The 21,660-nt window shown below is 67.7% G+C and overlaps 2 protein-coding genes across 6 annotated transcripts in view; one reads left to right on the top strand and one right to left on the bottom strand.

Annotated features, from left to right (window-relative positions):
* The window catches only part of CORO7 (coronin 7), a 38,371-nt gene that overhangs the window by 3,207 nt on the left and 13,504 nt on the right, over positions 1–21,660 (bottom strand). For 2 of the 4 annotated variants that reach the window (XM_074885491.1, XM_074885494.1), the window contains 6 exons: positions 18,057–18,143; positions 17,727–17,809; positions 1,653–1,707; positions 1,324–1,381; positions 1,081–1,226; positions 64–159 (listed from right to left, as the gene is read on the bottom strand). In XM_074885491.1, the coding sequence (XP_074741592.1) occupies positions 64–159; positions 1,081–1,226; positions 1,324–1,381; positions 1,653–1,707; positions 17,727–17,809; positions 18,057–18,143 (525 nt within the window). Of the gene's footprint in view, positions 1–63; positions 160–1,080; positions 1,227–1,323; positions 1,382–1,652; positions 1,708–17,726; positions 17,810–18,056; positions 18,144–18,565; positions 18,646–21,660 lie in introns of all 4 variants that reach the window. The other 2 variants (XM_074885493.1, XM_074885492.1) reach the window with 2 other exon arrangements.
* On the top strand, positions 3,385–11,152 carry VASN (vasorin). 2 transcript variants are annotated; one of them, XM_074885495.1, is made up of 2 exons: positions 3,385–3,440; positions 8,488–11,152. In XM_074885495.1, exon 2 carries the CDS (start codon positions 8,498–8,500, stop codon positions 10,505–10,507), a length of 2,010 nt encoding a protein of 669 aa, XP_074741596.1. In that variant the 5' UTR covers positions 3,385–3,440; positions 8,488–8,497; the 3' UTR covers positions 10,508–11,152. The 2 variants fall into 2 exon arrangements, with proteins under 2 accessions (XP_074741596.1, XP_074741597.1); XM_074885496.1 differs by lacking the exon at positions 3,385–3,440 and adding an exon at positions 4,958–5,006.

Here is a 21,660-nt window from a genome sequence, read left to right as displayed (position 1 = left end):
GGGCAGAGCAGTGGGCAAGGGCCAGCGGCAGCCCCTGGCAATGCCACCAGCGAGGACACTGACCTGCTGGCTGTCCCCTGCCCACCAGGCCTGGGCGCCGGTGGCTGGCAGCATCCCGGCACAGTCAGGGAACAGATCCTCGTGGAAGTCCTGGATGGACTGCGGGAGAGGGGACGGGGCGAGGTGGGTGTCCCTGAAATCCCACAGCCCCTGTCCGGCTGCCAGCTGGCATCGCCTGGGCTGGGGCACCCCCCTGGGCCCCACCCCCGGCACCCCTGAGCACCCCAGCCCCTCCGGCCGCGGAGCCCTGTCCCCGCGAGCTGCGCACCAAAGCCTGTAGGTGTCAGACCCTGCCTGGCGTTGTGCACCCCTGAATGCAGCCAGCCTCCGAAACAGCACCCAGCTCCCAGCATCACCCCTTCCAGCACCCTGCCGCTGGCACCAGCACCCATCTTTCAGCACCCAGCTTCCAGATTTCAGCACCCAGCATGCCAGATCTGGCACCCAGGATCCTGTCTCCAGCATCCAGGCTTCACTACCCAGCACCCAAATTTCAACTGCTTTAAGCACCCATCATTCAGGATCTGGCACCCAGCACCCGTTACACAACAGCACCCAACAGGTAGCACCCAGCTTTCACGTTCCACTCTCCAGCACCCAGCATCTTGCACGCAGTACCCAGCTTCCCAAATCTAGCACACAGCAAACCCAGCCTCCATTACCCACCATCAGCACCCAGGTTTCAGCCTCCGTTACCTGCCATCAGCACCCAGGTTTCAGCCTCCAGCACCCACCCTCCAGCCTCCGTTACCTGCCATCAGCACCCAGGTTTCAGCCTCCCTTACCCGCCATCAGCACCCAGCACCCAGATTTTAGCCTCCAGCACCCAGCACCCACCCTCCAGCTGCCACTACCCACCATCAGCACCCAGATTTTACATCCTCTCCTGCTCTCCCCAGGCTGGGAACTGGGGTCCCCCCCTGACACCTGGGTGCCCTTTGTCACCCAGTGCTGGCGAGGTGTCACCCATGAGATGGCACAGGTGCCCATGACACAGTGCCACCCGCAGCCGCCCCTTACCTTGCGTGGCACCAGGTAGCTGATGGGGACGAGGGCAGTGTCAGTGAGCTGCAGGACGCGGAGCACCTCGCAGGCCATGACGTCCAGGGCCAGGCGTGGCACGGCGGCCAGGCCCCGCGTGCTGCCCTCCGTCCGGCACTGGGTCACTGGGGGATGGGCAGGGCGGCTGTGGGGCAGGCAGCGCAGGCAGGGGCGAGGCCCCTGGGGCTGCCGGGAGCCCGGTGTGGGACACATCCTGCTTACCCTGGGTGAGCGCCGGCTGCGTGGGTGCCACCTCGAAGCAGTACAGGAGGTTTTCTCCCTGGAAGAGAGGTGGAGGGGACATGGCATGAGCGGGGCTGTGGGGAGCACCCCACTGCACCCACAGGCACCCTCCTGCATCCATGTGCACCCCACTGCAGCTTGCTACACTCCCCTGCACCCTTCAGTGTCCTCCTGTGCCCCACTGCGCCCACATGCGCCCCGCTGCACCCGCGTACACCCCGCTGCACCTCACCGCACTCCCATGCATCCTTCTACACCCCACCTCACCCCGCTGCGCCCCTCCGCACCCCACTGCCGTGGGACCTCACCTTCCCCGCCAGCACCAGCAGCCCCGTGTCGGCGTCGTACAGCGGGATGGCCGCCCTGCAAGGGGAGGAGGATGCTGAGTCAGGGGCACCCCAATGGCCGCGGGGCTGGATCCTGCCCCTTCCTCAGCCAGTGCGCACCCCAAACCCCATCCCGGGGAAGCATAGGGCAGGATCAGGCCCTGCCGGTGCTCAGGGTGCCCTCAGCGGGCCAGGCTGCTCCTCATGGCATGGCTCTCACTGTCCCACCCCGGGGTGACACGTTTGGAACAGGACAGCACCACCGCTTCCAGCCCCGGCTGCGTGGTGCCCGTCGTGACGCCGTGCCCAGCCGTGGGTCATCCCGCTGCCAGCCCTGAACCCTGCGCCCCACACGGGGAAGCCACCGGCACCCCCAGGGGAGCCCCGGGGCTGGCTGGGCCGGCTGGGCCGGTTGGCGGCGGGCACGTGGCACACCCCGGCACGCTGCCCGCCTCACCCGGCACCTGCCGTGCCAGCCCTGGGAGCGCCCTGTGGCCGGGGCTGTGCCAGCTGGAGCGTGTCCCTGCTCCTTGTCCTGCACCCTGTCCTGGTGTGTGGCTGGGGGCGTGCTTGGTGGCCAGAGGGGACCGTGGCTGAAGGGGATGGTGGCCAGGGGATGCTCGGTGGCTGGAGAGGACCGTGGCTGGGGGAAACGCTCGGTGGCTGGAGCGGGTGATGACCAAGGGGGTGCTCGGTGGCCGGAGGGGACTGTGACAGGGAATACTCGCTGGCTGGAGGGGACGGTGGTGATGAGGAGCACGGAGCCACCTCTCTGCCTTCCCTCGGCAGGGGCGGAGGGGCAATCTGTTACTTTCAGCTGACATTTCTGTGGCTGTGCCGAGGGGAGGGAGCTGTGCCATGTCATGCCGTGCCGTGCCAGGATTTTACACCGTGCCGCTCTGAGGAAATACAGTGAAACCAAGGCTGTGCCGCGCCCCCACCCCATGGCAGGGACACCCACAGGGTGGCACAAGGGACAGCCACGGCCGGTACGGCACAGTCCTGCCCCGGGACTGTTGGCACGACATAGGCAAACACCGCCGGGGTGGCCGCGGCAGGCACCAGTGTCCCCTGCCTAGCTGCGGTCACTGTCACCAGCACTGCCGCCACCGCCGGGGCCTGGGGCTGGGACAAGGGCACCCTGGGCGCCTGGTTGTCCCAGCCCGGCCCGTCCTCGCGGTGTGGAACGTTGTCCTGCGGCACTCGGCACAGCTCTGCCGTCACCGGGGCATGGGGACAGCCCTGCGAGGGCCACCCACTGCTCCCCGTCCCCCAGCAGACAGCGGCTGGGGCTCTGTGGGTGCCAGGGGCACGGGGGTGCCGGGGTGTATGGGGGTCCCTGGGGGGGCCAAGGACGCCCGCCGGGGGGGTATGAGGCAGCACCTACCCCTGCGCCTACGTGTGGACACCGCAGGGGTGCCGGGATCCCACGTGCCCCAGCCCCAGGGACGCTGGAGGCCCCGGGGGGCCCTGGGGGCTCCTGGGGCTACCGGGGGTCCCGCGGAGGCCCCGGGGGGTCCCGGGGGTCCCGGGGGTCCCGCCCCCTGCCGGGCCCCAGGTGCGCAGGGGCGGGGCCTCCGGGGCAGCCGCGCCCCGCCCCTCCTGCCCGGTCCCCGGCAGCCAATGGGAAGGCGGCGGGAGGGCAGGCTCCGCCCCCCGCGGTTTTAAAGCCGCCCCCCGCGCCCGGCGCCGCCAGAGAGGGGAGCGCCCGCCCGGCCGCCGGCTGCCGCCGCCATGGACTGACCGACCCACCCGCCCCGGCCCGCCCCGGTGAGTCCCGCGTCCTCGGGCGCCGCTGCCGCGCCCTTCCCCTCGCCACAGGGCCAGGGGCTCGTGGGGCGGCAGCCCACGGGCGAGAGGGGGTCTCTGCTGGGCACCCGGTGGGGCCGAGGGGTGGCGGGGCCGAGGGGGCCGGGTGGGCCTCGCCTGGGCCACGGGGCGCCCAGGGCCGGTTGCCGTCCCCGGGTGACAGGGTGTCACCCAAGGCCTCGGCTGCAGGCAGGGCACCCGGGGCCAGCACCTCACTCCAGGCCTTGGCTGGGGGTCGGTGTGCCCTGCTGCCCCCCAGGCCTTGGCAGAGCCGGGGGCACCTGGCTGTCCCCCGCCGGGGCTGGTGATGAGGCTCGGCCGGGCAGGGGTGACAGCACTGCAGTGGGCAGGGATGAGGGTGCAGGCAGGGCCCCAGGCCCCCTGTCCCTGTCTCTGCCCATCCTGCCATGGGATGTGCTGGCGTCTGGCCTGGGCACCTCAGCCTGGTGCTGCTTCTGTCACGGGGAAGGGGAGGCATGTGGCTGGGGCTAACGTGGAGCCCAGCTCCCTCCAGCCATGGCCAGGTGGCTGCGACCCACCCTGCCAGCAGAAAGGCTCCAGGACCCCCACGGGACTGGCATGGTCCTGGGCCCATCCCATGCTCACCCTGTCCCGGCAAACGTGGCGGCAGGGCTCACCCTTTGGGGTCGGGCAGAGGTGGGAGCTGCTGGCAGTGGTGTCCACCACCACCCTACGCAGTGGAGGGCTCGGCTGGGGTGGGGTTTGGCTGCCCTCATCCTGCCTGTCCTCAGGGGCCGGCATCCTGGGCTGCTGACCCGCTGTGGGGCTGAACGGGGTCTGTGGGCAGTGCCGGCGAGGGTTCTCCCCTGGCTGGCACAGAGGGACGGGTGCCAGTAGGGCCACCAGCCAGCCTGGCTGCTGGCCAGTGGGGATACCCCACAGCCTCTCCTGCCGCCAGCTCCCTGTGCACTTCATCATCACCCGGCGTGCACTGGGGGGTGCTGGCCCCCGTCACCCTCTCTAGGTATGACTTTGGGCCACCACGGGGTAAGTGTCCCTTTCCATGCCTGGCTTCCTCCTGGGCTGGCATCTGCCATGAGAACCAGTGCATCCCAGCAGAGATGCTCTACTTCCAAGACACTTCTTCCCAACCAAAAACCCCCATTCGTGTTCCCCTCATACACTCACTCTTGCCAACAACCCCACGCCAGCAGGTCTCATTCTGCTGGGACCAGGGCAGCCGGACTGGCCTGACCCAGCCAGGGCCGTGCCGCTGCCCACACGGCGCTGGGCAGTGCCGCCGTCAAGGATGACACTAATTACTATTTTTCCCTGCACCACGCCAAGGCCGGGTGGCCTCACCGGGTGGCCCTGACGCAAGCGTTGCTTGCCCGGCTGGCTCTGCCGGCGGGACGCGGCAGGAGGAAGCGCTTGGGGACAGCCGCGGCTGCCCCAGTCACGCCGTAGGAATCTGCCCGTGCTGCCCGGGCCGCGCGTGGCAGCATCGCCGGCCTCCTCCCAACCTCCGCCACCGTTCCGGCTCCTCCGGAGGTGGTTTGGCTGACGGTAAAGCGGCTCTGCTGGTTTTTCTCCTTGCCGGCACCTGAGCTGGGGAGCGCGGCCGGGTCAAAGGGGCAGGAGCGGGACGGAGGGGCTGGTGAGTGCCCTGGGGAATGCAATAACCAGGCCTGCATTCCTCCAGGGCTGCTGCGGAAACTTTAATTAAATAGGGAGGGGAGCCTGGGAGGAGGTGGGAGCTGTGGCGGCGCAGGGTGGGTTGAAGGGGAGGAGGATTAAGGGCTTAATCCTTCATCCCCCCGGCTGGGTCTCGGGAGGGGGCACGTGCTGACATCGGCTTGTTTTGGAGGGGGGGAGGCGTAAGGGAGGGGAGCAGCGCCTCTGTCCTGCCTGGCGAAGGCACCGTGTCCCTCCGTGCGGTGACGGGGACAGAGCCCAGGGCCCGGCTTTGTGCAGGGCCCCCGTCCTGCCTACACCGGTGCCCGCTGGCCGAGGAGGCAGCCCACCGACTTGGCTGCCTGCCGGCAACAACGGTGGCTTTGTTCAGTGGTGGGACCTCGCTCGCTGGTGCAGGGAGGGACATCCCGGCCGTGCTGGGTTCCCCAGGGAGAAAGGCCGCATCCCCAAGTGGTGGGGAAGGGCAGAGACCCCCGGGAGGGCTCCTCTGGCCCTTCCTGCACAGGTGTCACATTTTGGCACGGGGACAGCATCGGTCTCGTCCCTAAAACATGTGGCGGGTGTGAAGTGGGGTGTCCCTTGCCCTGGGCAGGCAGCAGGCCGGCCTGGCTCGGCGGGCTGCAGGCAGGGAGGGGGGACACGGCACTCCCACCCCAGCAGGCTGGCAGGGAAAGGCTGAGCCGGGACTGGGGGAATCCGAGCCCGGATCCTCCCCGCAGCCGGAAAATATGAATAATTCGGCAAATATCTGCGGTGCAGGCGCAGGGGAGCCCAGCCAAGGCAGCAGCAGGCCGCTGGCAGGGCAGTCCTAACACCTCCAGCAGAACCAGGGCCCCCTCTCCACCCTTGGGGACCCCCCCCGGGTTTGTGAGGAGGCTGTTCCCCTGCCCCCCACCCCCACCCCGTTTCAGAGAGGTGAGCAACCCGGTGAGCCTGGGCTGGGTTAACCCCTCGGAGCCTTGAAATAGCATCAGGGCGTGCAGGCGGGATGCTGGCGTGTGCCGGCGGAGCGGGGTGATGCCGAGGGAGAGGTGGCGGAGGCGTGCGGGTGGAGCAACCGTGCCAGCCTGCCCGGCGCTCATGGCCAGGCGGGGATGCGCGGCCGTGGCCGGGCAGGCCAAACCTGCCCGGAGCGGGGAGCCTGGCAGGCGGGGAGGAAATGCCAGCGTAATTAAAGGGACGAGAGAGACTTGGAGTCAGCAGCTGGTTGCAGCATGGGACACGTCAGCGAAACCCGACCCTGGCATTGCAAAACCAGCCCCGGCCTCGCCAGCCTCCCGCAGGCCTGGCCCCGCTCCGGCGCTGCCCACCCGGTGTGGCCTGGCACGGCAGCTGCACCGCGGGCATGCCCAGCACCCCGTGCCCGGGGCCCTGCCCGCCAGCCGGCACCCTCGGGCTGCCGGAGCCACCTCGAGGGCTGGCACGGCGGTGAGGGGTGCCGGGTCTGCCCCCTTAGCCCCCAAAAGAGCTTCACGAGGGCTCCATGATGCTTTTTCAGCTCTGCTTGGTTCTCGTGCCGGGTGCTGACGGCTTGGCCATAATGTGGGGGTGCAGCGGGACCCGGCAGCAGCATCAGTGAGGGGGCTGGGGGCTGAGCCGGGGGTGCTGGGGAGGGAACTCGGTGACAGTGACCCTCTGGATGCGGCACGGCTCCTCCCTGGCGTCGGGGGGCTGACGGCAACAGGTCACGGCGGGGCAGGGCTGGTCGGGCCAAGTGACTCAGGCGGTTGTGGTGACCCTGCCCAGCAGCGCGGGTGCACCCCACCCTCGGGTGCACCCCACCCTGGGGGGGGCCCACCCGGAGAAGAGACGAGGACAGAGCCGGCCACCGAGTTAACCCCGTCTGGCTGCGGGTGAGCGCCGGTGCCTCTGCGCACGGGGGGGCTCTGCTGTCCAGGGTCACAGCTTGGGGGGACACAGCATGGGTGCAGACCCTCCCGGTGCTGGATGTGGGGTCCCTGCACTGCCGGTGTGGCTGGGACAGGGCCCCCCACAGCGGAGGGGCGGCCGGGGCAGGCGGCACGTGCTGCTGCGCGACCCCGGCAGCCCCCCGCACAGGGCGGGGGCCTCTTGCGAGCCGCGGGTGGAGGGGGGGGCGTTTGCCTGGAGCTATGAGCAGCCCGGAGCAGGGGAGGAGGTGGTGGAAGGGGCTGGTGGGGCAGGGTGCCGGCAGCACCCCCACCTCTAGCAGCCTGGTGGGGTTCGCCTCTACCCTGCCTGGGGACCCCCCTCTGCCACCCCCACATGCCTCTGAGATGGGATGGCAGGAGACAGTGGGTGCCCAGCCCAGCCTGTGCTCATTAGGGGTGTCATTAAAAGGGCTGAAAGATGGGGTTGGGAGAGCAGCCAGCGCTGTGGGGCACAGCCAGCTGTGACATCAGCCAGGCCATCCATGGGGCACGCTGGGGCAAGGGCGGTTACAGCCTCACTCTCCCTGAGAGCATCCTCCTCCGCCGTCCCTGCTGTCCCAGTCCCCAGCGTACAAGGATGCCACCCAGGGTGCTGTGCCGAGTCCCTGGGTGCCAGCAGGGAGGGGAGCGGCAAGACAACTTGTGGCCCCCAGGGGACAGGAGCCAGCTCGGGGTGACTACAAGCCCCTGGGACTCTACGGAGACGCAGCCGGCTCTGAAGGGCACAGGGGGGACCCACGGGGCAGGGGAGCACCTGGCTCCTTTGGCCCTGCAGCCTGTGCCCAGGCCCCCCCATGGTGGGGGCCACCCCTGGGTGCCCCCATCCCCAAGGGGGATTGCTGTGATCCAGGCAGGAGCAGACCTCGTGGGTGCAGCTGCTGGGACGGCGGCACAAGCAAAGGGTTAAGCCGAGCTTAGCGTGTGGGGAAGGCCGGCCAGGCTCCCACCCCGCGAGGTGCCTCTGCTCCACAGCCCCTGTGTTTGATTTGCACCCTGCAGAGAGCAGCCGGGGAGATAGGGGCCCTTGCCCTGCCGTGTACCGGGGGTCCCGGTGCCCCCCTGGAGACAGTACCAAGAGGCCAGGCCCAAGCCGTTGGGACACATCTCACGGTAGAGCCTGGGGTGCGCAAAGGTACTATGTCCCTAAATCCGGGGGGGTCTGGGGAGGGGAAGTGCACGGAGCCGGCAGCCCACGTGCGGCTGCGCTCTCACCGGCTCTGTCCCAGGCTGCAGGAGTGCGGCGGGGACCTTCCTGCTCCCTCCGTGGACCCTTTGGGGCCGGAGGGTCCTGGGCAGGGCATGGGGAGACGACTCTCACACCCCAGCAGTGGTGCAGGGGTAGCAGTGGGGGGTCTGAGACACCCCATGGCCCTGCCAGCCCAGGGTCCCCCACCCTGGCAGGGCCTGGCCCCTAACCTTGCCTGGGCTTCTCTCTTCCACAGAGCTGACACCATGAACCAGCTGGTCCTTTGCACGCTGCTCCTCTTGGCCCTCGGGGAGCTGGCTGGGGCATGTCCTGCGGGCTGCCAGTGCCAAGACCCCAAGACCATCCTGTGTGCGGCCAGACGGGGCCAGACTGTGCCCCGGGGGCTGCCCCCCAACACCCTCTCCCTCTACGTCTTTGAGAACGGCATCACGATGCTCAGCGAGGACAGCTTTGCGGGCCTGCCCGCCCTCCAGCTCTTGGACCTCTCTCAAAACAAGATCACCAGCATCCAGAAAAACATCTTCCAGCCCCTGACGGAGCTCGTCAACTTGGACCTGTCCTCCAACCAGCTGCAGGAGATCACCAACGAGACCTTCCACGGGCTGCGGCTGCTGGAGCGGCTCTACCTGCAGAGGAACAGGATCCAGCACATCCACGCTGCTGCCTTCGACACGCTGGAGAACCTGCTGGAGCTGAAGCTGCAGAACAACCAGCTCTGGGCTGTGCCCCCCCTTGACCTGCCCAACCTTCTGCTGCTGGACATCAGCTGGAACAAGATCCCCACCATTGCACCGGGGGCCTTCCACGCCGTCAACATTGAGTCCCTGAAGATCGCGGGGCTGGGCTTGACGAGCTTAAACGAGGAGCTCTTCCAGGCCCAGAACAACCTCCACGAGCTGGACATCTCCGACAACCTGCTGGAGCGTGTCCCGGCGGTGCTGCGCCGGCTGGGGAGCCTCACCAAGCTCAGCCTGGCTGGCAACGCCCGCATCTCCCAGCTGCCGGCCGAGGACTTCCACAACCTTCACAACCTCCAGGAGCTGGACATCAGCAACCTCAACATCAACACCATCCCTCGGGATTTCTCCGGCTTTTTCCCCAGGCTGCGGGCCGTGACGGCCGCCGGCAACCCCTTCAACTGCATCTGCCAGATGAGCTGGCTGGTGCAGTGGGTGAACGCCAGCAGCGTCGTCCTCCGGCGGCCCGAGGAGACGCGCTGCCACTTCCCCCCCAAAAACTCTGGCAAGCTCCTCCACCACCTGCAGTACACCGACTTCGGCTGCCCCACCACCACCACCACCACCCCCCCCACCACGCTGCGCACCACCACGCTGCCGCCGCCCGCGCCGCTCCCCACCAGCAGCCGCCCCGCGCCGCGGCCCAGCACTGCAGCTCCCACCCCGGCGGCCGGGGCCCCCCAGGGCAGCTCCACGCCGGTGCCCTTCAGCGGCCCCCCAGCCCCCACCAGCCCCCCGCCGCCCATCTGTCCCCCTCGCACATGTCTGAACGGCGGCACCTGCCACCTGGGTGCCCAAAACCACCTGGAGTGCCTGTGCCTGCCGGGCTTTGCCGGGGCGTACTGCGAGGCGGAGGTGAGGGGGACGACGCCGGCCCCGGCCACGCAGGCCCTGCCGCCCGGGCGGCGGATCAGCATTGCGCAGGTCAGCAGCACCTCCCTCAAAGTGGACTTGCAAAACTACGTCCAGTCCAAAGCGCAGCTGAAGGGCATCCGCCTAAGCTACCGAAATCTCTCCGGGCCGGACAAGCGGCCGGTGATGCTGCGTTTGCCAGCTTCGCTCTCTGAGTACACGGTGCGGGCGTTGAAGCCCAACTGCACCTACCGCGTCTGCATCGGGCCCCTGGGGGAGAAGGTCTCCAAGGAGGAGCACTGCGCCGAGGCGCAGACCTTGCCGCTGAGCCACCAGCAGCACTCCCCCGTCACCCAGAGCAAGGACAGCAACCTCACCCTGATGATCGTCCCCGCACTGGCCGCCATGCTGCTGCTGGTGGTGGTGGTGACCGCCGGCATGTACTACCGCCGGGCGAAGGCGCACGCCGGCACCGGGGTGGACGCCAGCCCGCTGGAGCTGGAAGGGGTGAAAGCCTGCCTGGAAAACGGGGACTTGAGCAGCCACGGCCGCAAGGTGCCGGAGGCGGCGATGCTTTCTGGTGGCTCCGAGTGCGAGGTCCCGCTCATGCAGTCGCACTACCCCAGCAACAACAACACCCCGGGGCTTAAACCCTCCTATTTCTGAGCCGGTGGGACAGGGCTGCCCCGGGCAGACGAGGGTTGAGCTCCAGCGGCAGCACCCAGCCGTGTCCCTCTGGGGTGAGGAACGGCAAGGAGTTAACTGAATTAAGGCAGAAAAACCCCAAACCCGTAATGTGCAATTTCCGAGAGGCTGCCACGCTTCGGGAGGAGACACTAATTTTACCACTCAGTGACTTGATTTCTGTGACTCTACGTAGAACGTGGGTAGCAAAAGAGAGGGGGTTTGGGTTTTTAATTTGGGGTTTGGGTGGGCTTTTTTTAGCTACTGCTAAAAGCAAGCTGGCGGTGACTCGGCTAAGGGACATCCACGTGCTGGTAACAAGGGTCCTTTAGCGGAGTGTGGCCCGTGACTCTCAACTCCCTGGAAGCTGATGTGAGCAATAAGGCCTGGCCGAGGTGCTGGGACCCTCGGGACTCCCGGGCCAAAGGAAGTGCCGAGCAGGCAAACCGGGAATTGAAGCTTTAAGAACTCGGAGAGAATATTTATACACGGTTATTTCCCATTTCTTCTGGGAAAAATTGTTTTTTTCTAGTACAGGTTTGTGTACATCTCTTTTGTAAGGCAGACCAGAAGGGTGTCTTTTTGTAAAAAAAAAAAAAAAATTAAAATAACAACAATGAAAACCTCTGTGCAGCCCCGAGTGCTTTTGCAGGCGCTGCCAGCGTGCGGGCAGCAGCGTGGGCAGTGGTGCGGGCAGCGCGGCCTGTCCCCCGCGGAGGAGCGGGAAGGTCGGCCGGGTCCTCCCGTTGTTGTTGGCGAGCGCCGGGATGAGTCAGGGCGGCGGAGGGGGGAGTTGTCCCGACTCTGGGCGGTGGCGCTGGGGAGGCTTTGCCCTCCCCCACCCCCCCAGCACTGCCCCCCACCGCGGGCGCTGAGGAGGTGTTCCCAAAACAGACCACGGGTTTCGAATCAGCCCCTGCCCTGCGCATCGTCCAGCCTTACTTCATCCCCCAGATGGCTGCGGGGCTGCCTGCGGGACGCACGGCCCAGCCCAACCTCCATGACCTCCTGATGGCACCCCTGGCACCCCCAAAGCGCCTGTGACAAGTGTCAGCCTGCTCAGCCCCCTCCCAAACCGGGGGCTGCAGCCAGAGCCAAGGCTCGGGGGCCCCCCCCACCATGAGCCCCGGGAACAGCCGGTTTTGAGTGCTGGCCCCGGCGGGGAGGGCTGGGAGCCGACGCTCGGCAGGTTCCCGCTGCCAAGTGGTTTCTGCTCCAACCCTCTGGTTTTAATCGTTTTCCAATCCTTTATCTTTCGGGCTGGAATTTTCCAGGTTGGGGCCCTGCCTGCCGAGGTATGTTTGATTTGGAGAGAATGAGCAAAAGCCGGCTGAAGTGCCGTGGCTGCCGCCAGCGGAGCCGAGGGTCACCGCCGTGCCGTGCCGTGCCGCGTCAGGGCCGGTGGCTCTTCAGGGGGCACGGCTCTGCCCCCCCCACCCGCCCTGGTCCCGCTCGCCGGGGGCCGACAGCGGGAGGGAGCGGCTCTGGATGCAATTAGGGGTGCGGGGCGGCGGCGGGGGCCGTCTGGCGCGGCCCCCCTGGCTCCCAGGTGGGCTTCCGGCAGGGCTGGCTCCCATTAGGGCCGGCGCAGCAGCAGGAGGGGCCCCTCGCCGGCGCAGGCGGGTCGGTGCGATGGCCACGCTCGCCCGCTCAAAGGGCCCATTGTGGTCCTCTCCCCACAGATTTTTCAAATTAACATCCCAAATTCCTCTGAAAATTGCTGCTGTGTAAATATTTTCACTGCGAGCTTTGTATATTTTCCAGCCCCACGAGGAGGAGAGAAGAAAAGTCCCCGGCGGAGCTGCGGCCTCGCGCCGGGTGCCGCTGGCCGGCCGTTGTCGCAACCCCTGAGCCTGGCCGGGCGCGGGGTCGGCCCCTGCGTGTCCCCTCACCGGCACCGGGCTGCCAGGGACCGACAGCAGGGACCTTGCAGGGGCCCTCGAGCCCCTTCCCTCCTGGCCCCTTGCTTTCCCTCCTGCTGCTTGGCTTCACAACATGCCCTTCCCCTAACAAAGATCCTTCCCCCACTTGCAATTAGCTGGAGGTTTGCTGGGGACCCCCACATGCCAGGCAGGGGCTGGGGACCCCCACGACCCCTTGGCAGGTCCCATCGCTCCTGGGGGACTTCAGCAGCTCCAAAGCGACCGCATCTGCTTTGAGGATGTCACACTGGCTGCCCTGGCACCGCAGGAGCAAAGTGGGGGTTCAGCTGTGGCAGGTGCAGAGCAGTCGGGCAGCCCCCAGCTGAGGTTTTTGGGGTGGCTCAGCAGAGCCGGGCGGTGTGGGGAAGGGGGCCGGGCTGGGGCCGCACAGGGAAGGGGCCAGAACAGCATGAGGGGGGCAGCAGGGCTCGGCCTCGGTGGTGGCCAGGGCAGGGCTTGGCACCCTGTGGGCCTGGGACCCCCCCCCACCCTTGACACCCACATCTGCACTCAGGTGGCTCTGCGGGAACTCGGCAGCGCCCAAAATGTGCCCCTGCAGCCCCTGAGCCCCCACGGCTTCCTGACCCCGAGCGCAAAAGTCCCCCCGGCCGCTGCCAGCTCCGGCGCGCGCCAGGAGCAGCTCCGAGCGGCACATCGTGCGGCGCTGCTAATTCCTTCGAGCTGAATCAGCGCTGGGGAAGGATTGCAAAACCCCCTGAAATAAACCCAAAAAAAAATCCCACTCTCTATGTGATCCAGCAGGGCCGGTAACCAAGAGCCCAGCCAGAAGCCACCGGCAGGATGGGGGGCTCAGTGGGGAGCCACAACGGGAGGAGCTGCCGGCTTCGCCGGGGCAAGTCCCGCTGCCCCCACTCTGGCCCAGCCCTGCCTGGCGCAGGCAGCATCCTGCCAGCACCCTGTCGAGCCTGGAGGCCTCTGGAGTAACACCCCTGGCCCCGGGCATGGCCCTGTGGAAACCAAAGCCCGGTCCCCCGGGTCCCCCAGGTCCCCACGGCCAGAGCAGAGCCCCAGGGGACATTCTGCCTTGGCACAGGGTGCTGGGGGTCCCCATCCCTGCTCCCCTGGGACGAGGGCAGGCGTGTGCCCGTCCCACAGCCCCCCACGCTGCCGCAAAGCGTTGGCTGCCAGCAAGAGCTCGTGGGGAGGCAGAAATCCCACTGGCTTCCTGGAAAGTCGGGCAGGCTGGGGCCGGGGAGCACCAGTCGGCCATGGAGGGCCGAGGCCGTGGCTCATCTGGGAGCGATTTCGGCCGCCGCTCGCTGTCTTCCCGCCCGAGCTGCCCCGCACACAGCACAGGGCTATTTTTACACGGTGTAATTACCGGGCCAGGCGTTAACCCCTTCGTGCGGCCATGCAGGAGCATCTCGCTCCACAGGGATGGGTCCCTCTGGGGTGGCACCTGATGGGGTGGCCTCTTCCCTCTCCTCGTGTCTGAGGTTGGCAGCCAAGCGGGAGCAGCAGGAAAAGCCCCTTCCCCGCTGATGGCACCGTGCTGCCAGCCCAGGCACCCGTGGGAGGAGGGGGCGAGGGCAGGGGTCTGCAGGGGGATGGCAATGGGGACAGGGATGGACTTGTCCTGCTCAGAGCTCTGCCACTGAGACCTGACCACTGGGGTGGGTGCTGTCAGAGACCCCCCCAAAACGCCCAGCACGACCCAAAAGGGCTGCTAAAGCCCAGGAAAAAGCAGCACACAGGGTGTCGGGGCCAGGCGGGATGGGAGCAGCATCGGCCATCAGGGGCCCGTTACAGCTGGTGACAGGGAGCGGTGGCAGGGTGGGTGATGGTGGGGACACGTGCCTCGGTGGGCCATGTGCCTTGGTGGGGGCTGGAGCCGGGGGATGCCAGGGCTGCGAGCCTGGCCCCCACGAGCTGGCTCAGCTGCAGGCAGGGCTGGGGCTGAGCATCCCCAGGGAGCTGCCCAGGCCCCTCCACACCCCGCTCCAGCGCTGGAGGAGCCAAACAGTCCCCAACCCCTCCGCAACCATCCCGCCATGCCGGCTCCCCGCTGCGGGAGGGCCTGGCTCCGGCACCCCCCAGCTCTGGCTGACTTTGCACTGTGAAGGGCGGTGGGGATCCAGCCATCCCCCTCTGTCAGCCCCCACCACCATCCTGCCCCATGGGGATCTGCCCAGCATGGACACATGCCATGGGGACACGGCTCCCCGGGACCTTTGCAGCCCCTGTCACCTCGGCCTGACTGACTCAGTCGCAGCCCTGAGCTGGCCGTGCTGTGGGCAGGAGGCTGCCCGCTCCCCCACTCAGCAAGTGGGCACCCCCTGCCTCCCTGGGGACATTTTTGGGACAGCGAAAGATGCGGCGACACAAGGGAGCCGCTGTTCTCGCCGGCCCCGGCGTGCTGACGGCACCATCCCCGGGCAGTGCTGCGCCGGCCGCCGGGCGTGCGGCAGCGGGGTCTGGTCGCTGACCCCGAGTCGGAGCCGGTAACCCAACCCCACCGGTGCTGGTTACAATTTAGGGCAACAATAACCTATTGAGGCCCCTTCCTGGCTCCTGCCCTGCTGCTCCTTGATCTAATTAAAGGGGGCCAGGGGGGGAAGACAAAACCCGAGTCGAAGGGAGCGGCGAGTACCCAAAGGCGGCACGTTGAGGACCACGGCACGGAGAGGGGCTGGGGCCACCCGCACCTCCCACCACCAGCTCCCTCGGGGGTCTGGGCATCGGCGGGGGGGTCAGCTCCTGAGCACGGCCCCAGCACAGCTGGCGTGCTTTGAAAATTAAGTTTACGTGGTCGCAAAGATCTTGCCTGCTCAGGATTTGGGATGAGGGAACCCCAAAATGCACGTGCTGATGGGGGGGTGAATGGGGCCGGTGCTCCTCCCCGCTTTGCCCTCTTTCCCTGTGGACGCTGGGCAGGGGCGCAGCCACCCCATGGGGTTCGGTGCGGCTGTGGGGGTGGGGGTGGGCGCGCTGGGGGTGTCCGCCCACCTTGGGGCACGCCATAGCCCTGCTTTGGGGTGCCACAGGGTGCTCGGGACACATGGTGCCGGCTTGGCGGGCACGGGCCCCTGCGGCAGGGCGCGGTGGGGACGTGGTGGGGACGCGGTGGGGACGCGGTCTCCCCTTCCTGCCGGCCCGGCGTCAGTAATGAATGGTATGAGTTTCCTGCCCGCCCACTGATTGCTTCCTCAAAGAGCCTCAATGAGCTGCTGCTGCTGCGCCCCGCTCCCCGCACGCGGCTCACGGCACCACGGCGCTGCCGGACGGGCCTCGATGCCCCACGCCGGGCACCCACGGCCACGCTGGAGAGCCACAATGGGCAACCCCCCCCCTGCCCCCGCACCGAGCCTGCAGCTCCTCTGTTTGTGCACTGCCTCTGGCCGGGGGGACACCCAAAAACCCACCACGCCTTGCCCTGGCCACGGCTTCGGGGCTCCCGAGCATCGCACCCCGCCACCCCTCGATCAGGATGGCTTCACTAGAGGGAGAGTGCGGCCCCCCCACTCGGCACCTCTGCCAGGAGCCAGCCCAAATAAATCCCCCTCCGCCATTTGTCATCTCCGCGAGATTTACAGGCGGAGAGTGGTTGGGGCTGGAAGCGCAGCGGGCCCCAGTGCGGCTGCCTAAAAAAAGCACCTCCCGCTCCTTGGCGGCTCTATGGCACGGGGGGGGGGTCCCCACTCACCCCCACCACCCCCAGCCCCTCTCCGTATCGCCCTGCCGCGCAGCCGCAACCCAGCAGAGCCCCGGCGTGACGTGCAGGCAGCGCCCGCCAGCCGCATTCCTGGCGGCCGATAAACCCAGCAGCCAAAATAACTGCAGCCTGCGCAAAGGGGGCTGAGCGCAGCCTGGTGTCTGCATCCAATTTAGCCGGGCTGGCTCGCCCCGGCCCAGCGCCGGCAGGGAGGCCCACGTGTGCAGGGTCTGAGAAGCAGTGGGATTTGGGGTCATTCCCATTGGATTCTCTGCCGACAGCAATAAAGGACACCGAAGCATCCCCTTGTAGCACGCTGTGTGCCCCAGCCTCCCTTGGGAGTGTTCACTCTGGACACTAATGATGGCTGGTCACTGAGGCTGGACGTGACAACCCCATGGCTGCCTTTGCCCATTGTGTGGGGCGCAGGAGAGCTGCAAGCCACTCACCCCGGGAGCTCGCAGAAGGGCAAGGGATGCTCCGTCAGCCTCCCCGCTGGCTCCCATCCGGGGCTGCTCCCCCAGCCACTGTGTCAGCACCGCCCCACCGTGCCCGCAGCCGATCCTCTCCCCTCCTGTCGGTCCCGGCTGCCGCCAGCGCCGGCTCAGAGCTGACACCTCAGCACGGGGGATGCTGGCAGGGCGGCCAAGGGCCGGCCCTGCTGTCACGGCTCACTCAGCTCCTTGCCAGAGGCCCCGTATCCGCACCCGGCGGCTGCCGACCACCCAGCCTGCTCCGGCATCCCAGCCCGCCACCAAGACAGCCCGGTGTGCGGCGAGGGTCCCGCCGTCCCTGCACTTTGCCAGCAGCTCTGGGGAGATCCGGCAGCTTCCAGCGCAGCCCAGCAAGGACCTTGCCCCAAACTCTCATTGCCCTGGTGGGATGAAGGCGCTGCCTCCTCCTCCTCCCACTTCCTCGGCTGCACCGTAACACCAGGCCAGCTCACTGGGCGGGGTAGGAGAGGCCAGGCCGGATCTAACCAGAGTGTTCCTCACCTCGGTGGTGCCCCACAGACAGGAGACGGCTCCACCATGCCTTGATGAGGGGCGCTGACCCCTCACAGCTGCGAAAGCTCTTCCCCAAGGGACGCCTGGTGAGCACAGCACTGCCGCCGGCCCGGCCACGGCTGGCTGGACAGCCACCACGGCACCGTGACACAAAGCACCACGGCCCCCTCCGTGAGCAGGGGGTCGGGGCCAAACTGCTCTGGCACACAGGCGGCGCCAAAGGGATTCAGTCACCCGCAGCATCTTCTTGTGCTGCCCTAGTGCACATACCCACCTAGGTGCTGTCTCCAGCAGTGTCACCACCCACCGCAGCACCACGGAGCACCCGTCCCACCTCAGCGCTGCTGGGGACACCTCCGCACCATCCCCAGCACTGCCACTGCGCTCCCACCCCACTCAAATGGTGTCAGGGACGCAGCCACGCCATCCCCAGCCTTGTGCCCAGCTTTGTGGCTGAGTGCTGCCGATGCCAGGAGCTCTCTGCCGCCTCCCGCTCCACCACCGTGCTCCCCACGGGTCTCTGATCACGGCGTCCCCGCCGTGCTGCCCCGCGTCCCCACAGCCCACCCTCCTGCCCCGCAGCGAGTCCCCGTCCCTACCCGGGCGAGGTGTCCAGCGCCACGGTGAGCATCGCCCCGCTGAACCGCCGCGTGTCCCACAGCTTCACCTCCCGCTCCCGCATCTGCAGGGGCATAAACATGGCATCGGTGGGCACCGGGGCTGCCTGCCCGACCCCACGGCACCACCTCCCTCGCCAGCCAGCCTCCCTCTGTCCCCAGCAAGGGCCAGGTCACCTGGCGAGGGGACCTCCCGCTTTCATGGGGGACAGGCCACCCAAAAAGCACCTGGGGCCCTGGCACAGCCCCCACAGGGAGTGGGGCTGAGACATCCCGGTGGTGCCAGGGCCACCTTCCCAGCGAGGACCATACCTGGCTGAACCCGACGGAGATGAGGCAATCGCTGGAGCCCATCCAGAGCAGCCGGGAGTCCTTGTTGTTCTCGTGTCCCATGACACTCTGCAAGGCACAGGAGACACGGCTGTCACTATCGCCGCCGGGCACGCTGCACAGGCTGCATGCTTCACCGGCGGTGGCCGTGAGCTGCCCCGGGGCCCAGCAGACGGAGCTGAGAGCTGGTTCCTGTCTCCGCTGAGAGATGCCCATGGTGACAGCGCAGCGGGGACAGTCTGCAAGCGGTGACAGTGCTGAGCCCCCACCCTGTGCCGGTGCCAGTGTGGTTGCTTTGTGGAGTGACTGGCCTGGCTCCCAGCGAGGAGCGGAGGGTGGCAGTGGGTAACATGAGCGTGAGGGGGCACAGGCTCTCCCCACACCCATCAAGGGGGCAAGGGGGTCAGTGTGCCATGAGGAAGCTGCTCCATGCTGGCAAGGACAAGAAGAGGCTTGGCCGTGGCCGTGGCCATGGTGACAGAGGGACTTACTTCCCTGGCTGCATCCCTGGGCTCTTGATCCCTGCTGAATCCCGCCTGCAGGAGCTGGGTGCCCCGCATGTGTCCAGATGCTACCGAAACACACAGCAAACTGAGCCCGGCCGCGCTCCCCACACTGCCCTAATGCCCTGCAGTTGCTCCACCTCTGCCCTGGGCTCCCTGCAGGGCTGGGACCCCCCAGCCCAGGCCACCGTCGCATCCTGCCCACCGTCCCCAGCCCGGTCCCCCCACCGTCCCCAGTGCTGCTCTGCTGAGACCGGGAAGGGAAGAGTTACCGTGGGGCTGGCGGCGGCTGCTTGCCAGCTCCCATGTGGCTCCCAGATGGGTCCTGCGGTTCCCGGCGTCCCAGCGGGAGCCGGCAGCCAGCGCTCGCCCCACGGCGCAGCCAGAACTTGCAGCCCCCTCGCTCTCGCTTGCAAAGAGCCAATAAAAGACTGCTAACGATTTCAGAGCTGGCATGGAAAAGCAGAGGGCTCTGCCAGAGCTAAACCTGGCACAGCACTTCCAGCACCTCCGCACAGGGCAGGTGGGACCTGGCGTGGGGGCAGGAGGGATGGGGTGAGCACAGGAGGTGCCCGCGCATCCACAGCCCCAGGCTGGCAGGCGCACACTGACCCCGGTGCCGGAGGAGCCGTGTCCCGTGAGCTGCAGCTCCCCAGTGTGAGCACCGTGCACCACCGGCCACGACCACCCTGTGACTCCCAGCGAGGCTCTGCCACCGCGGCAGGCCAGCGAGGGCACACAGAGGTGCCGTATCTCCCACCCCCCCACCAAAGAAGCCCCACCAGGAGCAGCCTCCCCTGGTCCTGGCCACCAGCCCCAGAGGGATGCCCACGCTCTGGAGAGACCCGCAGCCGGGGCGGGAGAAGGCGCGAGGTGCCAAGCTCATCCTCCCCTGGCTCCGGCACATGAGCCTCCTTGCCAGCACAAACACGGCCTCGCCAGCCAGAGCGGCTCACTTGGAAGAGGCAGCGCTGGCCAAGCCGAGCCCGGCGCTCCCAGCCGCGGGGGCAGGATGTGGGGCAGGAGGGGCCCGTCCCCCACCTCCAACACACTGGCACAGGAGCCGGCTCCCGGCAGGAAGAAGGGCCTGGAGAAGGGAACATGTCCCAGGATCGGTGCCGAGAGGGATGGAAACCCCGGGAGCCGGGCCCACTTGTCGGCTGGGAGAGCACTTCTGCACCTGAGCCGTGCGGCTGTGGCAGCCAAAGCTCAACAGCTGGAGATTCGATAGCTGACGGTGCCGGCCCCCCTGGCTCCCGCGCACCGCGGGTCCCCCTGACCATCCAGCACAGCACCCGAGAGACGGCGGTGGGTGGCAGCCCCCCGGCGCGGGTGGCACGGCTGGCAGAGGGCAGGGCGATGCTGCTGCCGCTCCCAGCCCACACTGTGCCGGCTGCGGCGCGGGGCCACGTTTTCTGCATTAGTTCCATCCTGGCTGAGCAGTACGTATGGCAGCAACTATGCGGGGAGGCCGGGGCCGGGGCGCTCTGCTTTGGGTGGTGGCTCAGACACCCAGCTGTGCTGATGTTGCCAGAGGTGAGCGTGTGGGGCCGGATGGCAGTCGGGCCTAGAGGGGGTCCCCAGGGACCCCCCACCCTGTGTCCTCTCCCCTGGTGCTGAGGGTCTTGGCAGGGATGGGGCAGCGCGACCTGGCACTGATACTGGTGTGGTTTGGTCAGCGGAGAGCCCTGGGGTGGCCGTGGGGCTGCTGTGGGTCCCTGGGGCTGGCAGAGCTGGGCAGAGACCCTGGCACCCAGCCTGGGGCACCCAGGGACCCCTCTGTATCCCCAGAGAAGGGGACCAGCCACAGCCCGAGGCTGCTCATCCCCCTGGTAGGCAGAGAGGAGCCCACCAGCTCCGGGCTGGCATGCAGGGAGCCGAAGAGGCCTCCCAGCTCCCCGGCCGCGCCAGCACCGAGGCAGCCCAGCCTCCTCCAACCCATTGTGCGGGTCCAGCCCAGCTGGTTTTAGCCAGCCCAGGCTGGGGGGAGCTTGTGGCTCCCTCCTCAGAGCCAGATCGGCTGCATGGCGAGGGCTTCCCAGCACCCTTCCTCTCCCTATTTCAACCCATCCCTCCCAGCACAGGCTGGGGTATGGCACCGGTACCCACGGGGGTCCCCAGCCCTGCATCCCATGCAGCCCCGGAGCCCTGTGGGATGTGGGGGGCTGCGGGGGGCCAGCGCTGGGGAACAGGGCTGGTGTGTTGGATGCAGCTGTTGGCAGCGATGCTGTGGTGGGGCCGGGGGAGCTGGTAACAGCTGCCCGCAAGGAGCGACCGCCCTCAGCTCCTCGGCTGCCCGGGAGAGCCCGACACAAAGCAAACACTGCTCCGGAGCCGGGGCCATCCCCGGGGTGATCCCTGCTCTGCGGGAGCAGCCACCCTCAGCCGGGATGCAGGGCAGGGAGAGCCGGAGATGGGGAGCCCAAGGTAGAGCCGTGGGGCTGGATGGGTGGGAAGTAGCTGAGGGGACACAGCTCTGCCCTTGGCAGAGACCCTGTGGCTGGCGGGGGCCAGAACAGCTCAGCCCTGCCTGTGGCTAGCACACCATGAGCATGGCTAGCAAACCGTGGGCATCTGACCCGCGTGGGAAGCAACCCCAGCAGAGAGACCTGTGTGGGCGCAGGAGGCACCAGAACCAGGCTGAGCCATCGCTTTGCCAGTGGGTGCCGGGGCAGGAGGGGTTCTGGGGACAGTCTCCTCCTCCCTGTACCGAAAGGATGGGTCCATGCGTGTGGGGGAAGCCATCGCTCCCTCCAAACCCCACGAGACTGTGGGGGCAGGAGGACTGGCTTCCTGGGGAGCTGAGGGGGTTCACTGCATCCTCCTCCTGACACAAGAATGTGAGTGATCTCCCCTGACTACCAAGTCCTGGTTACTCCAGAGGCGGCCAGGGGAGCAGAGCAGCCTCTCCCAGAACAGGCACATTTCTCGGGGAGTCCCTGAGGTGCCACCTGCCTCCTGGGGAGCACAGGGACACCAGGAACCGCAGTGGCAGCGGTGCTCCTGCACCCATCACACTGCCAGTGCTGGCCCCTGCCCGCTGCTGGGTGCAGGGTGTCTGTGTCACATTGGGGATGGATCAC

Source organism: Strix uralensis, chromosome 16 (genome assembly GCF_047716275.1).
Source record: "Strix uralensis isolate ZFMK-TIS-50842 chromosome 16, bStrUra1, whole genome shotgun sequence".
Classification (NCBI taxonomy): domain Eukaryota; kingdom Metazoa; phylum Chordata; class Aves; order Strigiformes; family Strigidae; genus Strix; species Strix uralensis.
Note: the sequence above shows the minus strand (reverse complement) of the source record. Positions and strands in the feature narration are given on the sequence as shown.